Source organism: Oreochromis niloticus, linkage group LG10 (genome assembly GCF_001858045.2).
Source record: "Oreochromis niloticus isolate F11D_XX linkage group LG10, O_niloticus_UMD_NMBU, whole genome shotgun sequence".
Taxonomy (NCBI): domain Eukaryota; kingdom Metazoa; phylum Chordata; class Actinopteri; order Cichliformes; family Cichlidae; genus Oreochromis; species Oreochromis niloticus.
This window is the reverse complement of record NC_031975.2, coordinates 10,921,605-10,943,095: the sequence shown is the minus strand read 5'-3', so window position 1 is coordinate 10,943,095 and position 21,491 is coordinate 10,921,605. Positions and strand designations below refer to the sequence as shown.

The 21,491-nt window shown below is 41.0% G+C and overlaps 1 protein-coding gene across 2 annotated transcripts; it reads right to left on the bottom strand.

Moving 5' to 3' along the window:
* Positions 1-4,976: 4,976 nt before the first annotated feature.
* On the bottom strand, positions 4,977-21,121 carry nlgn3b (neuroligin 3b). 2 transcript variants are annotated; one of them, XM_003456852.5, is made up of 7 exons: positions 20,725-21,120; positions 16,785-17,455; positions 15,143-15,190; positions 14,175-14,324; positions 13,114-13,299; positions 10,298-11,087; positions 4,977-7,088 (listed from the first exon to the last, which is right to left on the bottom strand). In XM_003456852.5, exons 2-7 carry the CDS (start codon positions 17,263-17,265, stop codon positions 6,290-6,292), a joined length of 2,454 nt encoding a protein of 817 aa, XP_003456900.1. In that variant the 5' UTR covers positions 17,266-17,455; positions 20,725-21,120; the 3' UTR covers positions 4,977-6,289. The 2 variants fall into 2 exon arrangements, with proteins under 2 accessions (XP_003456900.1, XP_003456901.1); XM_003456853.5 differs by lacking the exon at positions 15,143-15,190 and having other exon boundaries at positions 6,290-7,088; positions 20,725-21,121.
* Positions 21,122-21,491: the final 370 nt, after the last annotated feature.

Here is a 21,491-nt window from a genome sequence, read left to right as displayed (position 1 = left end):
TTTAAATCACACAGTGCACAAGTAGACGTAATCAAATATCATCATCAAAAGACACAAATTATCACACTATTATATCACATGCTTTAATTATTTTGGAGAAACAGCACTTTATATTATTATACAGTTATCTAGTTGTATTAATTATTGGGACTGCTACAGATGCAGTGCAATTTTACCAACTCACCGGATCCTGTAAAAAGCTGGAGGGACTCCTGTGTTCCCGACCAAAAAATAAATAAAAAATCACTCCTCCTCAGACAGTTCCTTCAAAATATAATCGGCTTCTGGTTGCTGAAATTGTTTGCTTTAACTTTCCATTCTGTAGCCTTTCTCAAAGCAATTACAGATCAAGTGATTTGTTTAGAAAGGATTCATGACACTGGCTCTGATACACTTAAAGTGCAGGGAAGTGACGCCTTTGAAGTCTCTAAGAAGACGTATGAGAGAATGTGAAAGAGAGACAGACAAGAAGCATTAATTAACCTCTGTACTGCATATGAGTGTGTACAATGGCTGTCAGCTTTGCTTAATGTTGACAATCAAAGGATGGGGATTAGGTAGGGGGACTGGATTTAGACGCTCGCTGTCTTGGGTGGCATGAAAAGAGACTTTATTAATAAACTGCATTCCACAAAGCTGATGCAGATGGTGGCCGGTGATGTTATCATAGATCATGTGATAAATTATTCGGTAGCAGTTAATAAGTCTGTGTAACAGCCTCTGGTTAATGCATGAACTGATATTTTAAACAAACATATTACTGCCCAAGCGTTCAACTAACTTGCAAATGTTATAAAGGCTATTTTGCATAATCACATAGGAAACTGTAGCTATATTATTATCGGTCCTACTCTACAAGGTATGTTAAACTAATGCAATGTAGGCCTATGAGACAGTGTAAGTGATATGACACTTTTATAACTGCCGTATAATAGATACACTTGCCAGTAGTTACACACTGAACATGGTAATATGCATGTTTATACAGGGGGAGTGGAGAAGTGCCCTGTAAAAGTATTTACATAATCTCTTATCACCGTTATCATAATGTGTGTCGTGTTATCTTATGAAAAAAGCAAACAAACAGCTCTCAAACAAACAAACAAGCACTTGGAGGACAAAAACAAGTCAAGCTCAGTTGGGAGTGACTTCAGTGCCAAAGGCCTCCTGTGGCGAGGGCTTAAATTATTTATTTTCCCAGATGCAGAAGTAAGGATGGACTATGCTTCCCTCCATGTTTGTTTGATTATCTTTAGTGATCTCAGACTCTTTCAGCTGGGTATTTGGGATATGAAACCAGCCAGTGTGTTTTAACATGATTAAAAGATGAAGCCTAAAACAACTGCAGTAGTAGGAACACCTAAGGAAACATGAGGACTGTAAGGAATGTGTTGGTGGTTTTTCTAGAGGTGTGTACCAAGCAAAGAAGATGAAAAGATGAGATCTGGCTAATTTTAGTATTCTCAACGCGCCACATGCTGGACAAAAGTGCCAATTCATCAGTACAGTGTCTTATGACTACTTGCTGCACTGCCATAGTGTCTGATAGCGAACGCTAGATACAATCATAATATGTATATAAATGATGGATGTAGATCTGATCATTTATACAGTGTACAATGTGTTACACTCAAGATAACTTCTGTGCATTAGTGCAATAGCTCTTGGCTCTCTTTTGTGTTATTTGTGGCATTGCTGTTCATGCTCTGTAAAGATATGCTCTTATATAGATGTCAGGAGTTTATAAACTGTGTCCTGTGGCTATCATGTTGGACCTCTGGTGAGTTCACAACATCCCAGTGGACATAACGAGACCTCCAGGCTCACCATAGGTTGTTTTTGGGTCTGCTAAGCAATGAAGGTGCCATGAAGAGAGGAAGGCAGAAGCAGGGCTGCCAGGCGGCTCTATACACAAAGCCACATGGGTGTATTCAAACATCAGGGATGCATACAGCACGGTGACCCTTCCATGGTTGGGTCTGTCAGACCATCTTTGACTACTCCTTAACCTAGCACACAGACCTCAGGAAAAAACAAAGCCACACATAATGATCATTAAAACCTCCCCAGAGGGCTCTATCACTGAGCTACAGGACTGCTTTGCACACACTAAATGGGGAATTTTTGAAATATACACAAACTGTGCTCCATCTCCACCTGTGTTATTAAGCACATCAGCGTTTTTTTCTAAAAAGAAACTCTGGATAACAAAGGAAGTCCAGTCTCTCTTGAGGACTGAATGATCTAGCCGTCATGTCCGTTCGAAGACAAGACTGAAAAGTGGCATCAATCAGGCCAAACAGGACTGTAAGAGGAAAATTGAGGTCCACTTTACTGACAATAAACTCAGGCAGGCTTGGCAGGACACACATCACTAATCACAAGGACAGCAATCTCAAACTCAACAACATGAACACTTCACTGGTAGAGGAGCTAAGCTGCTTCTTTGCTGCCTTTGAGGTTAAAAGACCCAGTTTGGGCCCTCCATCTACACCTACTACCAGCACCCTCCCAATCATTGTACAGGAGTGTGATGTGAACCTCATGTTTAGATTGGTGAACCCAAGGAAGGCTGAGAAGAGCTTCTAGCTCTGACAAGGTACCCAACAAAGTGCTCAAGGCGTGTCCTGTCCAGACCTCAGCAGTCTTCACTACTACATCTTTAACCCTTGCACAGATCATTATCCCACCTTGCTTGAAGTCATCTGTAATCAATCCAGACTCAAGGAAAGCTTCTGACTCCCTCACTGACTACAGACAGACCTGTTGCTCTAACATCCACAATGTCACAGTGCTTTGAAGGGCTGCTATCAAATCACATCAAAGCCTGTCTTCCACTGACTCTTGACCCACATCACTATGCTTACAAAGTGAACAAATCCACAGAGGATGCCATTTCGAAAGCTCTCCACTCCGCCTTGAATCATCAAATGAATCAAAAAATGTGAGGATGCTCTATGTTGACTATAACTCAACATTAACACCATCATGCCATAGAGCCTGATGAAGAAGCTGGCTGAGTTTCGTCTTTCCTCTCCTACCAAAGACTGCACCTCAGTCCATCCCATTAATACCATTATTAAATTTACTAATGTCACCACACTAGTGGGACTCATATTAGCAGTAGATGACTCTCTCTACAGGGCTGAGGTCCATCAACTGGTCATGTGGTGTTCAGCAAACAATCTTGCAAAAGAAAACAAAATAAATCATAGACATCATGAAGAGCAGAGGCTCGCTCGGTCATCAGTGGAGACTCTATTGAGAGGGTCCATGATTTTAAATTTCTTGGGACCTTTATTTCCAACAATCTCACCAGGCCTCCCGCACTGCAGGACATTTAAAAGGCTATCCAAAGAAAGTACAAAAGATCACTGGCTGTATCCTCCCCTCCAATGAAGAGACTGCAAGAGAGAGATACCTCTCAAGAGCCTTCAGGATCACTAAAGAAACCTTCCACCATGGTCACTTGCTGTTTGACCTGCTTAGACCCTACATGTCCATCAAAACAACATGAGTTTTTCTCCATGTGCAAACATTGTTCTAAATTAAACATTATTATTATGAGGCACTTTAAAAAAATTGGACTCATTCATATTCATAAATATTTATTATCTTCTGCTGAAAGGGTTTGGTTCACTGTGTAAAAACTGTTTTTTGTGTGAATGTCTTTGTTGGCAGAAATATCACCTTAATTTCTTGTATTATATATTGCAATGACAATAAAAGGCAATCTGATTGTGATTCATAGATTGGACATAGATTGACACCATGGCATGGTTTGTGTCTCCAATGTGGTGTATGGAGAGATCCTTCTTTCAGAGGACCTCTTCTTTCTAAGAATCTCTCCTTTCTCCTTTAATTAGTCATTAATTTGTGGCTCTTTTCCACAGTGTTTCTCTTGTCCTGTCTCCCCACATCCCCAACCGTTCACAGCAGATGGCTGCCCCTCCCTGAGGCTGGTTCTGCCAGAAATTTCTTCCTGTTAAGAGGGAGTTTTTCTTTCCCACCAACACTAAGTGTTTGCTCATAATTGGATTGTCTGATTTTTGTGATTTTCTCTTTAGTATTGTAACACCTTTACAATATAAAGCGCATTGAGGCAACAGTTTTTGTGATTTGGCGCTATATAAATAACACTGAATTAATTTGAACAAGTGAGTGAACCCAAAAACTCAGTAGGAGTTACTACATATGTCAAAGCCAAAGGCTATTTTCTCATAGACCTCCAGTACTGGCCCCAGTGGCTATTAGAAAGATTGTAGTTTTAAGGAATATCTGTGCTGGTTTCACTTTTCAGACCCAGAAGCTAGGCCAATCCATTATGTTATCTATTACACTCGGAAAAGATAACCAACATAGCATATATAAGTTACTGACCTAGTAATGCTTTAGAGAGAACAAATCAACATAGATCTAGTCTGATTTTAACCCCAAGCCTTATCTAAACCCAAATTAACCTCACATCTTTTAAAATTACTTCACTGGAAATAATCGAGATTCCACTGATTCAGCATCACATTCAAACTATTTAACAATACTGGACTTTAAAATCCAAATTATAACTGAACTGGAGAGATCATTTTTTTGCAACTCATCAGAAAACACTTCAGTTGGAGAGTTAGGTGTGCTGAAATAGTGTCAGCTGATGCAGCATCCAGCTGCTAGCCTCAAGCAAAGAAGAGAAGCCAGTTACAGAGGTCTGTTGATCTCACTTCTTTATCCCCAGATTTTCAAATATCTTACATGAATTTTTTTTAGCAGCTTACCATGGTTTTAAAAAAACACTCCAGGAACAGTGTAACAGTGTAAATGCAGCACAGTTCCCCTGTAACTGCATCTCTAGGGCTAATCATGACCTAGATATTATACAGCTTAGGACTACCTTTCTTAACGTATACGATTTATAGGATGTCATTATACTTGCTTTTTCCCTACAAATTGTGTTCAAATCCCAGATTCAGACAAGACTCATCTTTAGTTCCAAAAATCTTTTAATAGCCATCTCATTTAGATTACCAGTAAACAATTTTATAGGTTCAAAGAACTCAAATCGCAAAGCTTGAGGTCCATCGTGTCCATTCAGTACAGAATGACCCCTGGGTTTAGCTTGACAAGGGGTCCAAACCACTTGGAGAGGGAGCAATATTCTGCAAGGTTCATAAAACTGCTTTTTAAATGTGAATAACTGAATTGGTATACATACAGTTACAATGTAATTACAGTCATCTCTCTGAAGACCTTACAGTAGGCTTTTCATAAACAAACGACAAATAAAATGTTGGTCTAAGTTTATTCTGTACAAACAAGCCAAGCCAAAAGAACCATGAGTTTGGTTAGAGTAGGAAAAACACATCTTAAGCAATTTTCTCTTTATAGTGAAGCAGAAGATCTATTGCTACGATGTACTAAGCAAAAATGGAAAAGCACATAAAACAATAATATAGCAAGGTTACTCAAATAGACTACAATAAATTACACAATACTACATATGCAAAACCCAATGGTTAATTTCAACCAGTGCCTAATTTACATTTTTGTACTGCAGCTGTCAGCCACACACTCGCACCACACTCTCACAAACCAAGCCACACTCACACACATACGCACACACACACACACGCACACACACACACACACACACACACAGTGCTATAATTTGCACTACCAGATAGAAACATTTTGGGTAAATTGGACAGTTTTAACACATGTGACCAGTAAAACTTCAATCCATTGTTGGCATGACTCCACAGTAATTCCTCATGTAAGCGATGTGCTGTACAAGGCATTTTAAAGTAATTACAGTAAAAATACATTTTCATAATAAGCAATGTACCATGAGAAATATGTATAAAATAGCTTGATAATAGTAATAATAATACTGCTTTTATGCTTCTCCCAGATCTCATCTCTGTCCACCATGAGTTGTAATGTCACTTTGTTCCACGAGATCAAAATAGATATCACAGAGTAAGAAAAACTTCCCATACAAATCCAACTGTACAAACATTATACTAAGTTCTTGCTAGGTAAAGTTCCAAAAAAGCCAAAGTGGAAAATGAAATGCACTTTTTCTTTTTGACTGCCTTTGAAAATGATTATTATAAAATGACTCTGCAGTTAGACTTCCTATTATGAGAAAGCAAAGGCAGGATGTTGGCGGTTGTACACCTTTGGAAAAAGACAGAACATACATATTAAATCCTATTTTACCTACACATCCTAAATACAGCTTTACATTTCCATTTTTCATCTATGTCACATTTCTCATCTCTGTCTGGCTGCCAGGTTATACCCTTGTGGTAGAGTGGGTGCTGGGCAGGCCTGCAGAGCTGTAGCCAGCGGGAAAGGTGCTGTATGGACTCATGTTGGAAAGACCCATTAGGGAGTTGGGGATCATGGTGATGTTGTTGGGGGTCATTAGAGGGATGTCGTCAGGGGAGCGGCGCTGACTGAGCGTATAGTCCAAACTGGGCGAGACATGGAGAGGATTGTGAAGGGCTTCGCACTGGTTCCTTTGCTGGGATGACAAGGTCTCGTCTACTGTTGTGGTGTGGCTTGCATTGTTGCCTTTGCTTTCACGCTGCGGACTGGGCTGCTGTGAAGTGTCCTGGCGGCTGCGCTTGTCCTTGCGGTAGTACAGAGCAGCAAAGGCCAGAACGTTGAGGAACAGCAGTGACGCCCCGACAGCAATAGTGACACTGAGCTCTGTGGAGTAATCTCTCGGGTTTGGCATGATCAGGGGACCCATCTCTCTCCCTCCTTCTCCGCTACTGTGGGCAGTGGATAAAGGGGGGCGTCCAGTGCCCCCAGACCTCTTGCCATTTGACTGGGTGGGATCCAGTGGTGTGACCTTGGTGGTGGTGGAGGAGTAATGGAACATGTCATGGAGGTTGTAGAGATGGGGCACCAGGTGTTTCCAGAAGGCTACTTTGGTTGCACGGTAATGGTCACGGATACGAGGCTTCAGGCCAATGTGCAAGTACAGCTGGTCATAGGGGTCATACTTGGACCAGGCTACCTCCTCAAAGCGGTTGGCCTTGGTGTGGATGAACTTGGTGTCCTGTGGCACTGGCTTGTTAGGATCCCTATGAAAACATCACAGGTAAATTTTAGCCTTGGAGGGAAATTAATTTCAATATATATTAACTTTTAGCACAATCCTCTTCAATCCTAAGTCGATGAATATTAGATTTTTTAAATATGTGATTTGGCTTATATTTGCCCTAACATTAATGGGCATCACTACTGCAAAATATCTACATCACTACTGTTTTAATAACAGGAGGGAAGTGCAAAGTATTTTGTTGTTACAGTTACTATTCTTAAACTTAAGTAGAATTTGCAGGAATTTCTACTTAGGTATTTTTTTGGCATCTTTTTACCTTTACTCCCTAAGTTTGTCACAAATAACTCTCCTTTCTACTCCTTACATTTTTTAAACAGGCTCATTACTTAAATGTTTACTTTAGCCATTCGAGGGGAGTTATTATATGCTGTCACTGAGCACCTTCAAACATCAGACGGAATCTAAATGAAGGGAACAACAAAAAACATAAAAGACAATCCTACTGCTGTACCAATCACTGGCGCTAACCATACACAAAGAGATGAAAGAATTAAAAAAATAAATAAAGAAAAATGTATGCCTCAATTAGCGATATATTCAGGGGTTTAAGTGGACTATAATGATCTGGAATGATGTTTTTGGTTGTGATTGCTAGAGCTACAGAAAAGAAGTGAACATAAGGGAAGAAATATTTTTTTAACTAGCAGGTAATTTTAAATTCAATATTTCTAAGAGTTCAACAAATATCAGCAAACAAAGTGTTTCTGTGCAGTTTGCCGCACAGCTACTAGCTAAAAGTATTGTTGTTGTTTTTGTTCCTCAGAGAGAGCAAAGAAAGTGAGATAACTTCACTTAGAAATGGAGAAAGATGTAAGAAAAAGGACGGGCTTATTTTTAGGGTTATTATTGATTATTTTTAAGGGTAAGGTCTGTTCACTAAGATTTGAAATTGATGCTTATACGTAACATTCTAATTTCTTTTATACTAATATTTTGCTATTTAAAGGTTACACAAAATGTTGCAATTTCATGAAGGGCATGCAGGTTTGCAGTAGTGTAGTGAAGTTTATAGTGTTGTACTATGTTGGACTGGTGCATGAGCAGCTGTGGTGTTCATGGTCAATGTAAAATTACATCAGTAGATTGAAGTTGATCGTGCTGTTTAGATTCACTCAATGAATTCTACCTTTATACTAGCTGTATTCTGTCTAGGCTTTGGAAATCAGTTTATGCAAAAAGCATTTGCCTATATCTTGTTGAATTCAGAGGAGCTACATAGGTCAGCTGATCAGAGCCTGTATACAAAAAAAATGGAGCTCACAACAGAAATTATTCTATCTTAGTTCTAAGTGATTCTTTCCCCACACCGCACCACCACAATCTTAGGCTTCACACACGTGCTAAATCTCACTAATTATACACATTTTCCTGTTTAGCCGTTGAGGCAAAGTCTGCAGTTGAAGGCAAATGCAAACAGAGCTGCTTTTATTTATTCCCTTTGTTTGTCCTCTGCTTCTGTTCTGCATAACAGATATTCAGGCTGAGTGCATTCATCAGAATTACAATTTAAGTTGAAATAGACTTTCTATTCCTATGTATTAATATTATTTTATTATGCTATTAATATAACATGAGAGTCAGTTAGTTTGGTAAAACTTTGAGTACATTTCACAGCCTGTACTTTTTCACTTTTACTTGATTAAAGAAGTTGAATTGGTACTCTTGGTGCTTTTACAAGCTTTTTCTTTTTTTTTTTCTTTTTTTAACAAAATCATCTTTTCTTGTACTTAAAAAAACATTCTGGTAAAATTGCCCCCTCTGGTGAAAATGACATTAACCTCATTGCTCAGGCCCACAAGTCAAGTCCACAAATGTTGCCCTTCCAAATATATAAGGAAAGATAGCTTTTACAATGAAATGCAATACAGAAAGAGGAGAGAAACCTTACCAATATAAAAGCAAAACAACAGGTCAACACAATGTAATATCACAAACTCTCCTCAAGAGCTCAGCATCCCCTCATTCCCCACACACTGAAACAGCAGCCTATAGTGACCAGTGCTGCATATCTGCCAACCACTAGGGCCATCACCCACAAAGATTCATTGCAGTTGTGCATTCAAAATGAAGGAAGACTCTGGCATGCAGCAGGGGAGCCCTCCACCACAACTCACTTAGATGTCTTTTATCTTCAAACACACTTAGTAAATCTTTGCCTTGGTATGATGAATTGAAAAACAAAGCTGTCAGAAAGAAAGGTGCAGAGCTCCACTCTGTTTCACATCCAACTGGAAGCCTTTCAGTTAGTGCAATTTGATCTTTGCTTGTTTTGGGTAAAATAAACTCACAATCGCTGAAAATTGAAGACAGATATTTAGATGAATATGGTGCATTTTTTTGCCTCCTTGTAAAATCGATTAAAAAAAAAGCTAATCTGCCAGAAGGAAAGACAGATCCTGAGTGAAAAATAAGAGTTCGTCTCTAAACACTTATTTATTACCAGCGTTTATCTGTAATACAAGTCAACGTATTCCTGTGGTGACAAAGTGAGTCACTCCTATCAAAAAACACAACTCACTAAAGCTGGCCTTAAATTTATAGAGCACATCTAAACTGTGTCTTCAAACTTTCTCTTCAATGTAACCTTTTTGTTAAACACCAATGAACTGCTTTAAACATTTATGCGAATGAAGCTGTAAATTTTATTAGCCCTTACCTTTAGGACAGCTGCCCAAAGTGATGAAACTGTGTTATGTGCATTACACCAGGTTTTAGAGATAGCTAAACAAGACTTTGACTATTTAAATAAGAGACTAAATAGATGCACTCAGTTTTGTCAGCTGATATGACTGTGCTGGAGTGATGTCTGATTTCTTTTAGGATTTGGCATTATGTATGCAGGGGAAGCAATTAAGTTCACAGGTATGGGTGCAGAGTTAAACTGTTTTTAAAATATTTTTAATGAGGTCAAATCAGTTGCAGCAAAGGCAAGGAGACCTATTGCACAATACGTTGTCTAAATTAAAATCTTTTTAATGTCAGGAATTGATGCAAAGCAATAAAAACTAAAACACAATTTGGGGACAGTTATGTTATTTCACAACAATTTCTAAGCCAAGACAGGAATATGAAATTAGATAGTGAATGGCAATTTAATGCATTTCAACGAATGTGTAAATGAGTCACATTCTTATTACTTTACTTTTTGCTGAATCCACTGTTACTTACCCACTTTTCGCGAAGTTGGTCCAATAAGTCATAACCACAGCGCTGAGCATGATATCGTTCCTGGAGAAATTACAGGGGAAGAGATCAGTTGGGCCCACCATGGGGATGCCAAATACATAAGGCACCTCATCTCCATGCGCTGAATCTGACCACACTGGCTTCATAAGGCTCTGGCAGTGGTGGTAGAAGGCGTAGAAGTAGGTGGGCGAGCCGTAGCGGGCGTGTAGGTCAGCCGTTACCACTGACGGCTCCACCCACTGGTGGTCAGTGAAGAGGGCCACCAGGGTCTTCCTCCTAGTCTCTGGGTTGTCCTTGTCAGCCCAGTCTGTGTACATGAATTTGATTGTCTCCCTCAGTGTGTCTTTTCCTTCTGGGTAGCCATACAAACTGTCCACAAAGTCGGACACAGCAAAGTCAAAGTCGCTGCCAGACACACCGTCTTCCAGGTCCATCACATTCTCCACAAAGCGCAGGCCCTCTCCCTGATTAACACCCAGCATTATATCATAGTTAAGGAACTCGCCCTGCTCCATCAGGATCTCTGGGTCATCTGGGATGACATCGCCATCGATGACAGGGCCAAAAGCCACACGGTAACGGGCAGCCTGGATGTCTTGCTCAACCAGCTCTTTAGCACTTTTCTTCTGCAGGCAGGACACCATGTCTACTGTGTCCAACACATTGCAGCCAACCCTCTCAGCAAGCATGCGAGTGTACTTGACTGGCTGGTAGTTGACAGCCCAGCTGGAAAGCGCTGAACCACTCTGGATGATGGCTCTGTGGAACAGACCTTGGGAGACAAAATTCAGAACAAAAACACACAGGACAAAGGCACAGAGAACATAGGTTAACCAGCAAAATCATATTTATTAACAGCATTCCTGACTGCCACGAGCAAATACATGATTCACGTTGCATTAATTGGTATTCATAACTAAATCTGAGGCTGGCTGCCTGTTGCTTCTTGTGGCAACAAGATGAAACAAGGCCACATGTGACGTACTTTGATTATTAATCAGGAAGATTAGAAATACAAAGAATGATAAGGCCGGCGAGTTGAGCAGATGAGACGCCGCTAAGTAAAGCAGCGGGTAGAAGAAATAAATTAGTAAAGAGGAATGTTGCTTCTTCTTCTGAGAATAAGAAAAACGGCAAAAAGAAAATCCATTCTTTTCTCGGCTGATTTCTAATTTGTCTCATGTGGCGTCTTCTCTATATGCAGATGACAGGGAATGCACATCAAACCAATTTCAACTCGGCTCAATTTTCAGTGAGGAGGTTCCAGTTTTCCTTACACTGGTTATGCACAGAGCTACTGTAATTGCAGCAACGTTATTGGCGTCCTCCTAACAAGCTGCTTAGCATACACGTAGCTTGCTGGTGCCAACTCTGTGGTGCAGGGGTGTGTGTGCAGAGAGCTGAATATGCAGTTACCCTGATCCTTCAGTGTTGATACAGTAAACACGCTGCTCTGTTGAATTGTTTATATGCAGTGCGTCACCTCTGTCTCTAGGGATTTTGTTTCTAGCACCTAAAAATGACAAGTGATATGTATCAACTCAGAAATACTCTGCTGGGGTTAAGGAAGAGCGTTCGCTGGAAAAGGAGTGCAGGGGCAGTGTCACTTTCTCCTTCCTTTGCTGTCATTTATTTCAATTTTTTAGGGCAGCAGCTAGCTAGTCTACTTCAAAGACAGCCGGAGGTCTTTGTGCATTTGCTGCAGCCGAGCTAGGACATCCAATACAAACCTCACAAAGGACGACTCCCGCAGCCTCCCTGTCCTCGCATTGATGAAAACACACAATTTCTGTCCTTCTCGTGATTTTGTCCAGCATCAATGGGAGAACCAGGGCAATAATACAGCAAAGATAAGATGTTCAATTCCCAGCAGGCCACCCATATTGAAATACACATCTTTGATTCTTGCAAGGAGCTTTGGATGACTGTAAATCAAACAGCATGTTTTATTGTTACCTAGTTTTCTTTTACCGAGTGTCAGAAGATTCCTGTAGGTAATGTATATCCTTTACAGAGGAATTTTAATTAAAATCAAAGTGCCTTACATTATTCAAAATATATGAAATAATTTGGTTTAAAGTATGTTTTCAATCACAACACTAATGCAGCAGTTGTGTGTGTGTGTGTGTGTGCGTGTGTGTGTGTGTGTGTGAGAGAGGGAGAGAGAGAGAGAGAGAGCGAGAGAGAGCCGTGGAGGAGGGGTTTATCAGTTTTTAATGAGAATATCTTAAGAATTCGGACTGCTTCATTCTCATGCCAACCTTGTCTTTGGTAAACAATGTCTTCGCTCAAGGTTTTGCAATGACAGACGACAAACACACAACATCGTTGGTATTTTTAAATCATTTTCGGACACTGCAGGTAGGCACACAAGGGTAAACAAACGTGACGCCGAGAGACTGAAATATAAATGAGTTGGAATGGTAAAAACTGATGGTCACAGGTGAACTCGAAGACATGCTGAAAACTTTATAATGCCAGTAGGCTTCTTTAAGAGCTTCACGTTTTAAGAGGCAGAGCTTTTAGCCTGATTAGATTGAGTAGAGGGGAACAAAAGCAATCACTTACTTAACGAATACCCCCTTTACCCTACTCCCATATCATAACACTTCATCTCCCTGCCAGAGCATTTGGAGCTTCATTTGGAGAACAAAACTCTAAAACTGCCCCCCGCCAAAACCTCAGGTTCATTGATATACTGGTGCTGAATTTTTGCATTAGTTATAGCCCAAACAGCGGGGATTAACACCACATCAAAGTGAGAGACAACTTCAAAAACAGTGATTGCAGATTCCTACCCTCTGAGTGGTGGGATAGAGTCAGCAAACTGACGCAGGAAGCACCAATTCCAGATCCAAAAACCGTGATGCGACTGGGGTCTCCTCCAAAGTACCCGATATTTTTACTTATCCAGCGTAGGGCTTGAATCTGGTCCAGGAGTCCGTAGTTTCCTTTTGCTGCCTGGTCACCGGTACTGAGGAAGCCTGGTGTATACAGAGAGACAACAGAGCCAGTGGTGAAGAAGAGCTCGACCAAATATGTCACAGCTTTGATCTAAAGCTGTAGCCCAGCGGGGAGTCTGAATGAACTGACACCATTCCCCCTCAGGTGTAAATATGCCTTTGCTCTCTCCCACAGCGTTCCACTACCTTAGCCGACTCCTTGTAATAGTCTTCCAAGCAGCAGCCCCCCTTACCAAGCGATCGAGGCTCCGCTGCTCATGAAATTTCAATGCTCTCCTCATAAGAGTGACTTCATAACGTTTAATGTAATGTAAATAAACCTTTTATTTCCAGAAATAAATGTCATAAAACTACAGCGAGGTCACCGTTGCTCTTACACGTGCTCTTGTTACTGATCCGCTTGTCAAGTCTCATCCAAACACCTTACTGTTTTGAATGTTAAACACAGGGTGGAGGGTGTGGGGGAGCCCTCGACCTTGTAAATGCCTGCGAATGGCGCAACCCTCTGTAGCGTATTTAAATTGTTTTACTTCGAAGAAAGGCTGATAATCTTGTACAGATTAGATAAATCCATCTAAAAGAAGATAAATTGTGTTTTCAGAGTGGGTATAAAACAGATTGTGTGAAACAAGGACATGGCATGATAAGTGTTTGCATAGCTTTTCCTCTGAAGACAACATTTGTATGCAGATCAAGCTACACTATGCTACCCAGATCTCAGGAAGCTATATTTCCTTGTACAGCTTTCCACTATAGTTTTCTCTCATGTCTGTACTACATTTTAAAAGGTAATAACAGCAACACAGTTGATGCTAATGACAGCGGTGACAGTTTATTCTCCCAAGTTCAAGCAGGACTAAATGTGTTGTTTGAAATGCCATTAGAATGTACCGCACCTAGTATTCCAATTCTGTAGTTGAGCGTGACGACGACAACATTTCCATAACTGGCCAAAACGCTGCCGTCCATCATGTTGCCGGTGCCCTCCATGTAGGAGCCTCCATGGATGTAGACCATCACGGGCCGCGCTTCGGAGTCCCTTATATCTGCAACATCGACGCACACATACACACACACACAGATGCTAGGCAAACACCTGCAGAGGTGGGGGTGGAACAGTAGTGAAATGTAGACTTAAAGGAGAACTGTTACTAAAACTTTATGCCCCAACCACTTGAGTATGAGGTATGGGAAAAGACTGCTTAGAAAATGTGCTCAGAAGCAAGCTAGGGTGGGAGGCCTGTGGTCTGGAAGCTGTAATGACAAATGGCAAATACGCTCTGACACGTGTGTATGAATAATAAATAATTAACCACGATTTCTATAGTGCATGTGTGGTGCTGGAGCAAGCATTATGTATAACATGCATGCGTAAGCAGTATTAAAAACCCACAAATTTTAGACTGTCTATGTTTAGACCTAATTTTATTGATATGAACTGGAAGGTGTCACACTACTCTGAGCTCTTTCTATTTACTAGTATGAGCTAAGAAGGAAACAGTCCTCTGTTTTCGCTACGAACAGAAAATCTATATTTCATGTTTTGGGGCCAATTTATTATATTGACGAATGACTGTCTTTACAAAGGACTATAAGACAGATAAGTAATAATGCAATCTCTGGATCAATGTGCATGAAAATAGAGATATAGCACTTACTGAAAGGATTGCAACTGTGTTCAGTACAAGACCGAGATGCACTAACAGGAAACTTATGTAATCATAAACCGGATAACATTTTTCTTATTCCTCTTCAAATAAAAAGAAACCCCCGCAGTTCTTTAGGAAAGTCAAAACAAAGGAGTGTAAGATCTTCATGAAACTAAAAGAATCCATGCATCAAGACTTTGAGCTCTTAAAAATACCTTCAGATATATGTATCTCAGCCGCCCCTTTTTTCTTGTGTTGGCTCCCTGGGATTCACATAAGAAAAAAAAAAAAGAAGTACAGAATTCAAAATAGCATGGTTGACTGTGCCTCTTAAATAATATACTGTCGGTCCAGACTTTCCTCGGTACAAAAAGGTAGATGAAGTTAGTTATAATGTTAGTGTTAAGACACTAACATTATGACACAAAATGATTACTGTTTATAATTCAGGTTTTAGCAAATTGGTATTACCCGTTAAATTTTTTGTAAGTACGCACACATGCACATACACATGCTGTTGCCTTTGAACGCTTCAGTAACTGTGACAGTGAAGGATGCACGTATCTTGGTTCATCCTGCTCTCTATATTTAGAAAAAGTGTCACGTTGATTCTTTGCAAAGGGAGTGAAATATAAGGTATATAGTGTTTTGGTGAATAGTGATAAAACTGTGAATAGTGCAATATTCAGAAACGGCCTGTGTAATGTGACGGGACGAGACAGACCACTGGAGGTAAGTGAAAAAGAGGTTTCACATCAGTGAAACAAGTAATAAAGTCAGAGCATGCCCCAGGTGCATTTTAAATAAACAATGAACAAGTCTGAAGAGAGAAAAATGTATAGAAGAAAAGGGCAATGTTACTCTGAAATAATGTGTTATTTAACCTGTTTGTGGCCAGATGAGTAGGCCTGTTGGAGGAACTCATTTGAGGGGCTGTGGGGCTGCACCATTTTGGACTGCTACCTCTCAAGCAGGCTGTTTATCTGTTGTTGCTATGCTACCAGAGAAAAGCCAGCCAAAGCGTGGCGTCTTACAAGTTGAACACGGCTCAACTTTCAATGCTCCCTCCCCCATTATGACAAATGCTCTGGAGGGAAGCAATACACTGTAAGAAACCAAAACCTAATTGAAGTAACCTGAATTAAAGAACTCTGTTTGTCAACATTTGATTTAGGGAACATGCAGCATTACCGTGGTGTTACACTGTGCTGCTAATTTGCAGATTCACTCAAAATGTTTCCTCGCTGGTTCATTTCACACTTCTATTAGTTAGAAGAATAGGAGGGGATTCAGCATGCGATAGACGGTTGACTCCTGTACCTCACTAATTAGCCCCCAGCAGACATGCTGTCGGAGCAAAGCAGTGATTCGGTAATTTTAAAGAAGTTTCAGAAAACATGGAAAGCTAGCACTTTTACTTTTACTAGCACTGCTGTAATTTCCACTGGTGCTGTAGGCTTGTTATTTTAAAAAATACCAAAAATCTAATTTAGTTAAAGGGGGGGACCAGTGCTTGAACAACACCTTGGCTCTGAAGTACTTCCCTCGATATCTGTTGCTGGGAGAACATGCACATGCCTCAGTCTGTCTATGTTTAGGTATGCAGAGGATCAATTAAGTGGCATCAGGGAAAACTCTTTAGTTGCCTACCAAATCATTACCCACTAATGTGACAGCAACATGTCAGACAATGATGACATTGCACTGGGCAGTAAATCAGCCCTTGCTGGCAGCAGTGGCATGGATATTGGTTACACGCATGCTTTATGATGATCACAGCACAACATCAGGGCCACGATAAACAGTGATCAATGGACGTGGAACACCATTGCTGTCCTTTTTACCACACCAACTCACCATCATCTGTTGGAGCGTAGATGTTTAGATACAGGCAGTCCTCGCTCTGATCCTGAATGTATGTGGCCACTGTGTCCAGGTTATAGGTGAACCATATTGGCATCATAATCTCTGGCACAGTGTTGTGGATGTTCTGAGGGCAGACGGGCATGAAGTGGGTAGCGTTCTTGATACCTGACCAGGAGGAGGGCTGATCAGGGGGCATGAAACGCTTCTCGCCCAGAGGTGGGGCAGCATACGGGACCCCGAGATACTGATCTACTGGCCTGAGGACCTCACTGGGCACTGGAACCCTGAGGCCGCGCAGTTTCCCATACTGGGTGGTCACAGTTGGGTAGAATTTCTGGCTCGTTGCCCTGGTCAGTGACCAGCAGGAACATAATATCCACCAAAGAAGAGCACAATGGGTGATGGTTACAGTCCCTTGCCGATGTAGCAGGTGTGGAGGCAACAGATGGTCTCTAAATGTAGCCAGCCACATGGTCTGGGCAAGATGGTGCCCTTGCACAACACAAATGCACACTTTAGTGTCTATTCAGTCCCTCTGCACTGACCCTGTCAACCAGACATCACTCACTGCGCCTTTAGATCTGACAGTTATAAAATCCGAATACACCTCAACCAGGTATCGAGCGCCCCCACTTCCAGCTTTCATTGCAGGGAACACAGATCTGAAAACGAGAGGATTTGACAAATTAGACCAGAAAAATGTGTGAAAAGAGTAAAAAAAAGCAAAAATATCCACATAAATGATATTTTTATTAAAAGCATTACCTTCCTCCAGTTTAGCGCTAAACGCACACACTGGCTTGATAATAACCTTTTTATGCTTGCTCATGCACAAATCACTGAATACTGATCTTTGTGTATCAGTGGAGGAGGCGATAGGGAAAATCTGAAAAACCCATCTGCTGTGATGTTGGAGTGACGCTGCGAAACCATCTCTAGCTAAAAGGTGTTAAGAACTCCATTTCTTATGTAAAAGCAACACAGAGCAGAAGAGACGAATCTTTGATAAGTACCAAAGCAAGATTAAAAAACGACGCGCTCACGGGGAATAAATATGACTTGACTGGAATGTTTCAGTGTTTAATTTATTTCAAAAACCCCAAATCATAAGTGCAGTCTTTTTCTTTTCTTTTTTTTTTTTTAGGCTTTCAGTGCATCTAAGCAGTACTGTCAGCTGTTGACATGATGCATAATGGAAGTGATGAACATTCGCAGAACAAACATGCCTGATGGGACCCAACCCTCTCCACAGGGTGGAGTATTTGGAAAAGCCTTTATGTCTGTAACTGCTCTGCACTTTTTGCTTCCACTACCTTCAGGTGTCATAAATGGTAAGTCAGTGAATGGAGAGTTCAAGGCAGGATGATTTATTTTAGCTTTTGGATTTTTACTGCCTTTTCTAGTTTTTAACCACTACAGTTTTCATTTCCTAGAAGAACTGCATAACTGCAAAGCACAAAAATGGAAGCTGCAAAATGAATTCCTTGATTTTCGACCTGTTAGTCCTTCAAGTAACTGACCACATATTAACACATATTAGCATATCTCCTACCTCACCGCAAATGCAATCACCAGGTACCTAATAATAAGTAGTTACTGATTTATTGGTGTGTAAGCGTCACACACAGTCACCCCAACCACATGTGTGCACAGTGGTAAAATAAAATGTAACCTTATCCCATGGAGACCTATAGAGAACAAAACGCATAGTTTCTCATCCAATTAATGACGCTCTAATACAAAATTCATCCCATCTTAGTCCTTATGGTCTAGGACAGCAGTAGGCGTGATGTGCTTAACATCAGGTTCACACTGGCATGTCAATAGGCAAAGCAAAAGCAAGCTTGTTAACCTATTTAGATTATTGATGAGCACTTCACTGAGGTTTGTCAAAGCCTGCTGCTAAACAGCTCCATTTTTAACCCGATGAACCTAACTAATAAGAAAGGGAGCAGTTTCTTCCCACTATTATAAACAGTAATTAACTATAGCCGTGGCGCACCGGTTTTCCTCGTTCTCTGCAACATTTTGTTTACACTGGCAGGGACACAAACACAAACAGAGGCAGCTCGTCCTTTTCTTTTGCAGGTGCTGTGCATCAACCAATATGAACATCATTACATTATTCCCATTTCCAAGCAATGAGACAATTCAGATACATTTTTACTCTCACACTAGCACCGAGGTTCATTTGAGAAATATTGTAGATCTGTGCCTGGGGCCAGCTTTGTCTGTATTAATTAACAGTTATGAATGTTCCACCAAAAGCCAAAAAGGACAAGACTTGTTCTATCCCCTATCTTTTATACGACAATGATGTACAGCTCCCACGACATTTAAATGGGAAAGATAAAGAACCAGATTTTTTTTTCCTTTTTTTTTTCTTCTGTATATCAGGGCACATCTCCTGGTTTGAAAGTGACACAGATAATAAATCATTTGGATCCATTTAGAGGTGAAAAAGCCTTCTCTCTCCTCACAAAACCTGCTGTGAAATCATTATCCATTATGAAATTAGCGGTAACATGCTGTACAGCGGGAATCACTAGTCAGACTTGGTTAGTTGTCTCTGGTTTAAGAAGCAGCAAAAAAAAAGGCACTGCTGGAGATCGAGGAGACAATATGTAGACTTAAAATGAGAGGCATTATCTTTCTCATCACACATTTGCAGTGTTGCTTTCAACCCATCGGTACGTTTTTCTCCATCTGACATCAAATCAGAGTCCTAATTTAAGTGTCGGAGCAAGGCTGAGGTGGTTTCTTTTGGGGCTGTACCTCATATAAAATACTTTTTTTGTTTCACTGACGTCACTGCAGACAGTCAAAGCGCCTGCATACTGCTTTCCCAACTTCTTCTGGTGTGCGATGGGACAGATGTGGATAAAAGCTTTATAGCTTACACCAAATGGGCCATGTAATAAAATTGAGCTATCACTCAGTCAAGTATGATACACTGCAAGTTATTTAGCAATTTAGACTGGCAACATGCCCAGAACCCAGTAACTAAGTTATATTTAAAAAAAAAGAAAGAAAAAAAAGAAAAGAAACTGTTTTACAACCATAATGTTTTACTCTAACAGGCTTGTTTGCACTATGCACACACACATGTGGGTGCGCCACAGAGGTGGTTTAAGTGAATACCTAGCTTCCCTGAGGCCAAAATACTTCAATTCCCATTTGACTGACTTGATCCTAGTTACAGACCTATTAGAATGATTGCTGTAATCATGTTCCACTCCCACCATTACTATCTCTACACCTACATCATTGACAGGCACACATATCAACTCCAATTCACCACTAATAAAAAAATCTCAACAACATCTTATCGACTGGATCTTGGTAGCCCGGGGCCCCCCCTGACATGAAAAGATTGGAGAAGGAGCCTGTGTCAGACAACAGTGGGCTACCGAGCTCCCAATGCCCTTGTAATTCGACTGGTGTGGATCAAACCCGTTTCAGTGGATTTCCCAAATCCCCCTAATTTTGCAAGGCAATAAAGAGGAGCAGGGATTGGTGTAGGGGGGGGATATCCTCCGCGGAAGGTGTAGGTAGCACTCAAACATAATGATCACTGCTTTATAAATTAATGCAAGGATGCAGACCCAGAGAGAAAACCAAGCCACAGCCCACGTAGCATCGACAAACTGCTGTAGTGTGTGTGTGTGTGTGTTTGTGTGTGTGTGCGCGCGCGCCTCACGTTGTGACTGGGAAGCTTGTTTAATCTAGGTCTAGGACGGTGTAATATTGGATAAAATGGGGAAAATAAAACACCGAGCACAGAAAAGAGCCACTGTGGCAAATCGCTAAGCAATCGCTTTAAAGAACACAGTCAACCCAGATGTCAGTGATCAATCTGAACAAAGATTCATCTCATGGAGAGAAGAAAAAAAAAGCATTAAAAAATATCAGAATCATTAGGTTAACTCACCTGCTTATTCACAAGCTAAGACGCGCTCCATCTCGAGATTTCCTCCATACTATGCCCGTCAGTTACATAAAACAATATGTTTCGTGCGTGTGTGTGAGTGTGAGTGGAATATTTCTCCGGTTTCGGTATCAAACGCGCAGATCTTCACTCTTATCTCCTGCTTCGCACAGTCTGTGTGCTTTGCGCATTCACGACGCCAAGGTCAGGAGCGCCAACGGTTTTAATGGAGCGCCCACCATAGAGATCTCTCTACGGCGCCCACTGCCAGCGCGTTACTAGGCAACCACCGGGATACGCCGGTGCATTAAATTCACCATCCAAAAAACCCGACTGAATCCCAATTTAGAAACCATTAACTAAGCACCTTAACCTCGGACTGCACTCATGGGCGCACACGTTTCGTGCAGAGGTAAAACCCATCTACGACTGACCAAATCAAAAAGTAAAGTGAGCAGGCCTGCACGGAGAGAGAGAGAGAGAGAGAGAGAGAGATCAGACACATTTGCATTGGCAAAAGCCTTTTTAGCAAATTGTGACAACAACGGCAAAATAGAAAATTTTGCAAACCACCCTCCAGTGTTATCCCATGCTTTGCAGCACATGTTAGACCTGATCACCCCTCGTAGCAGAGTCATTAAAAAAATCTTATTCGTACTAGATCTACACTTTTTAAACAATCAGACTGAATATGCAAAAAACAAACAAACCCCCCCCCCAAAAAAGAAAAAAAGACCCACTATAGTTAAATGCTGTGAGTCAAAATGACC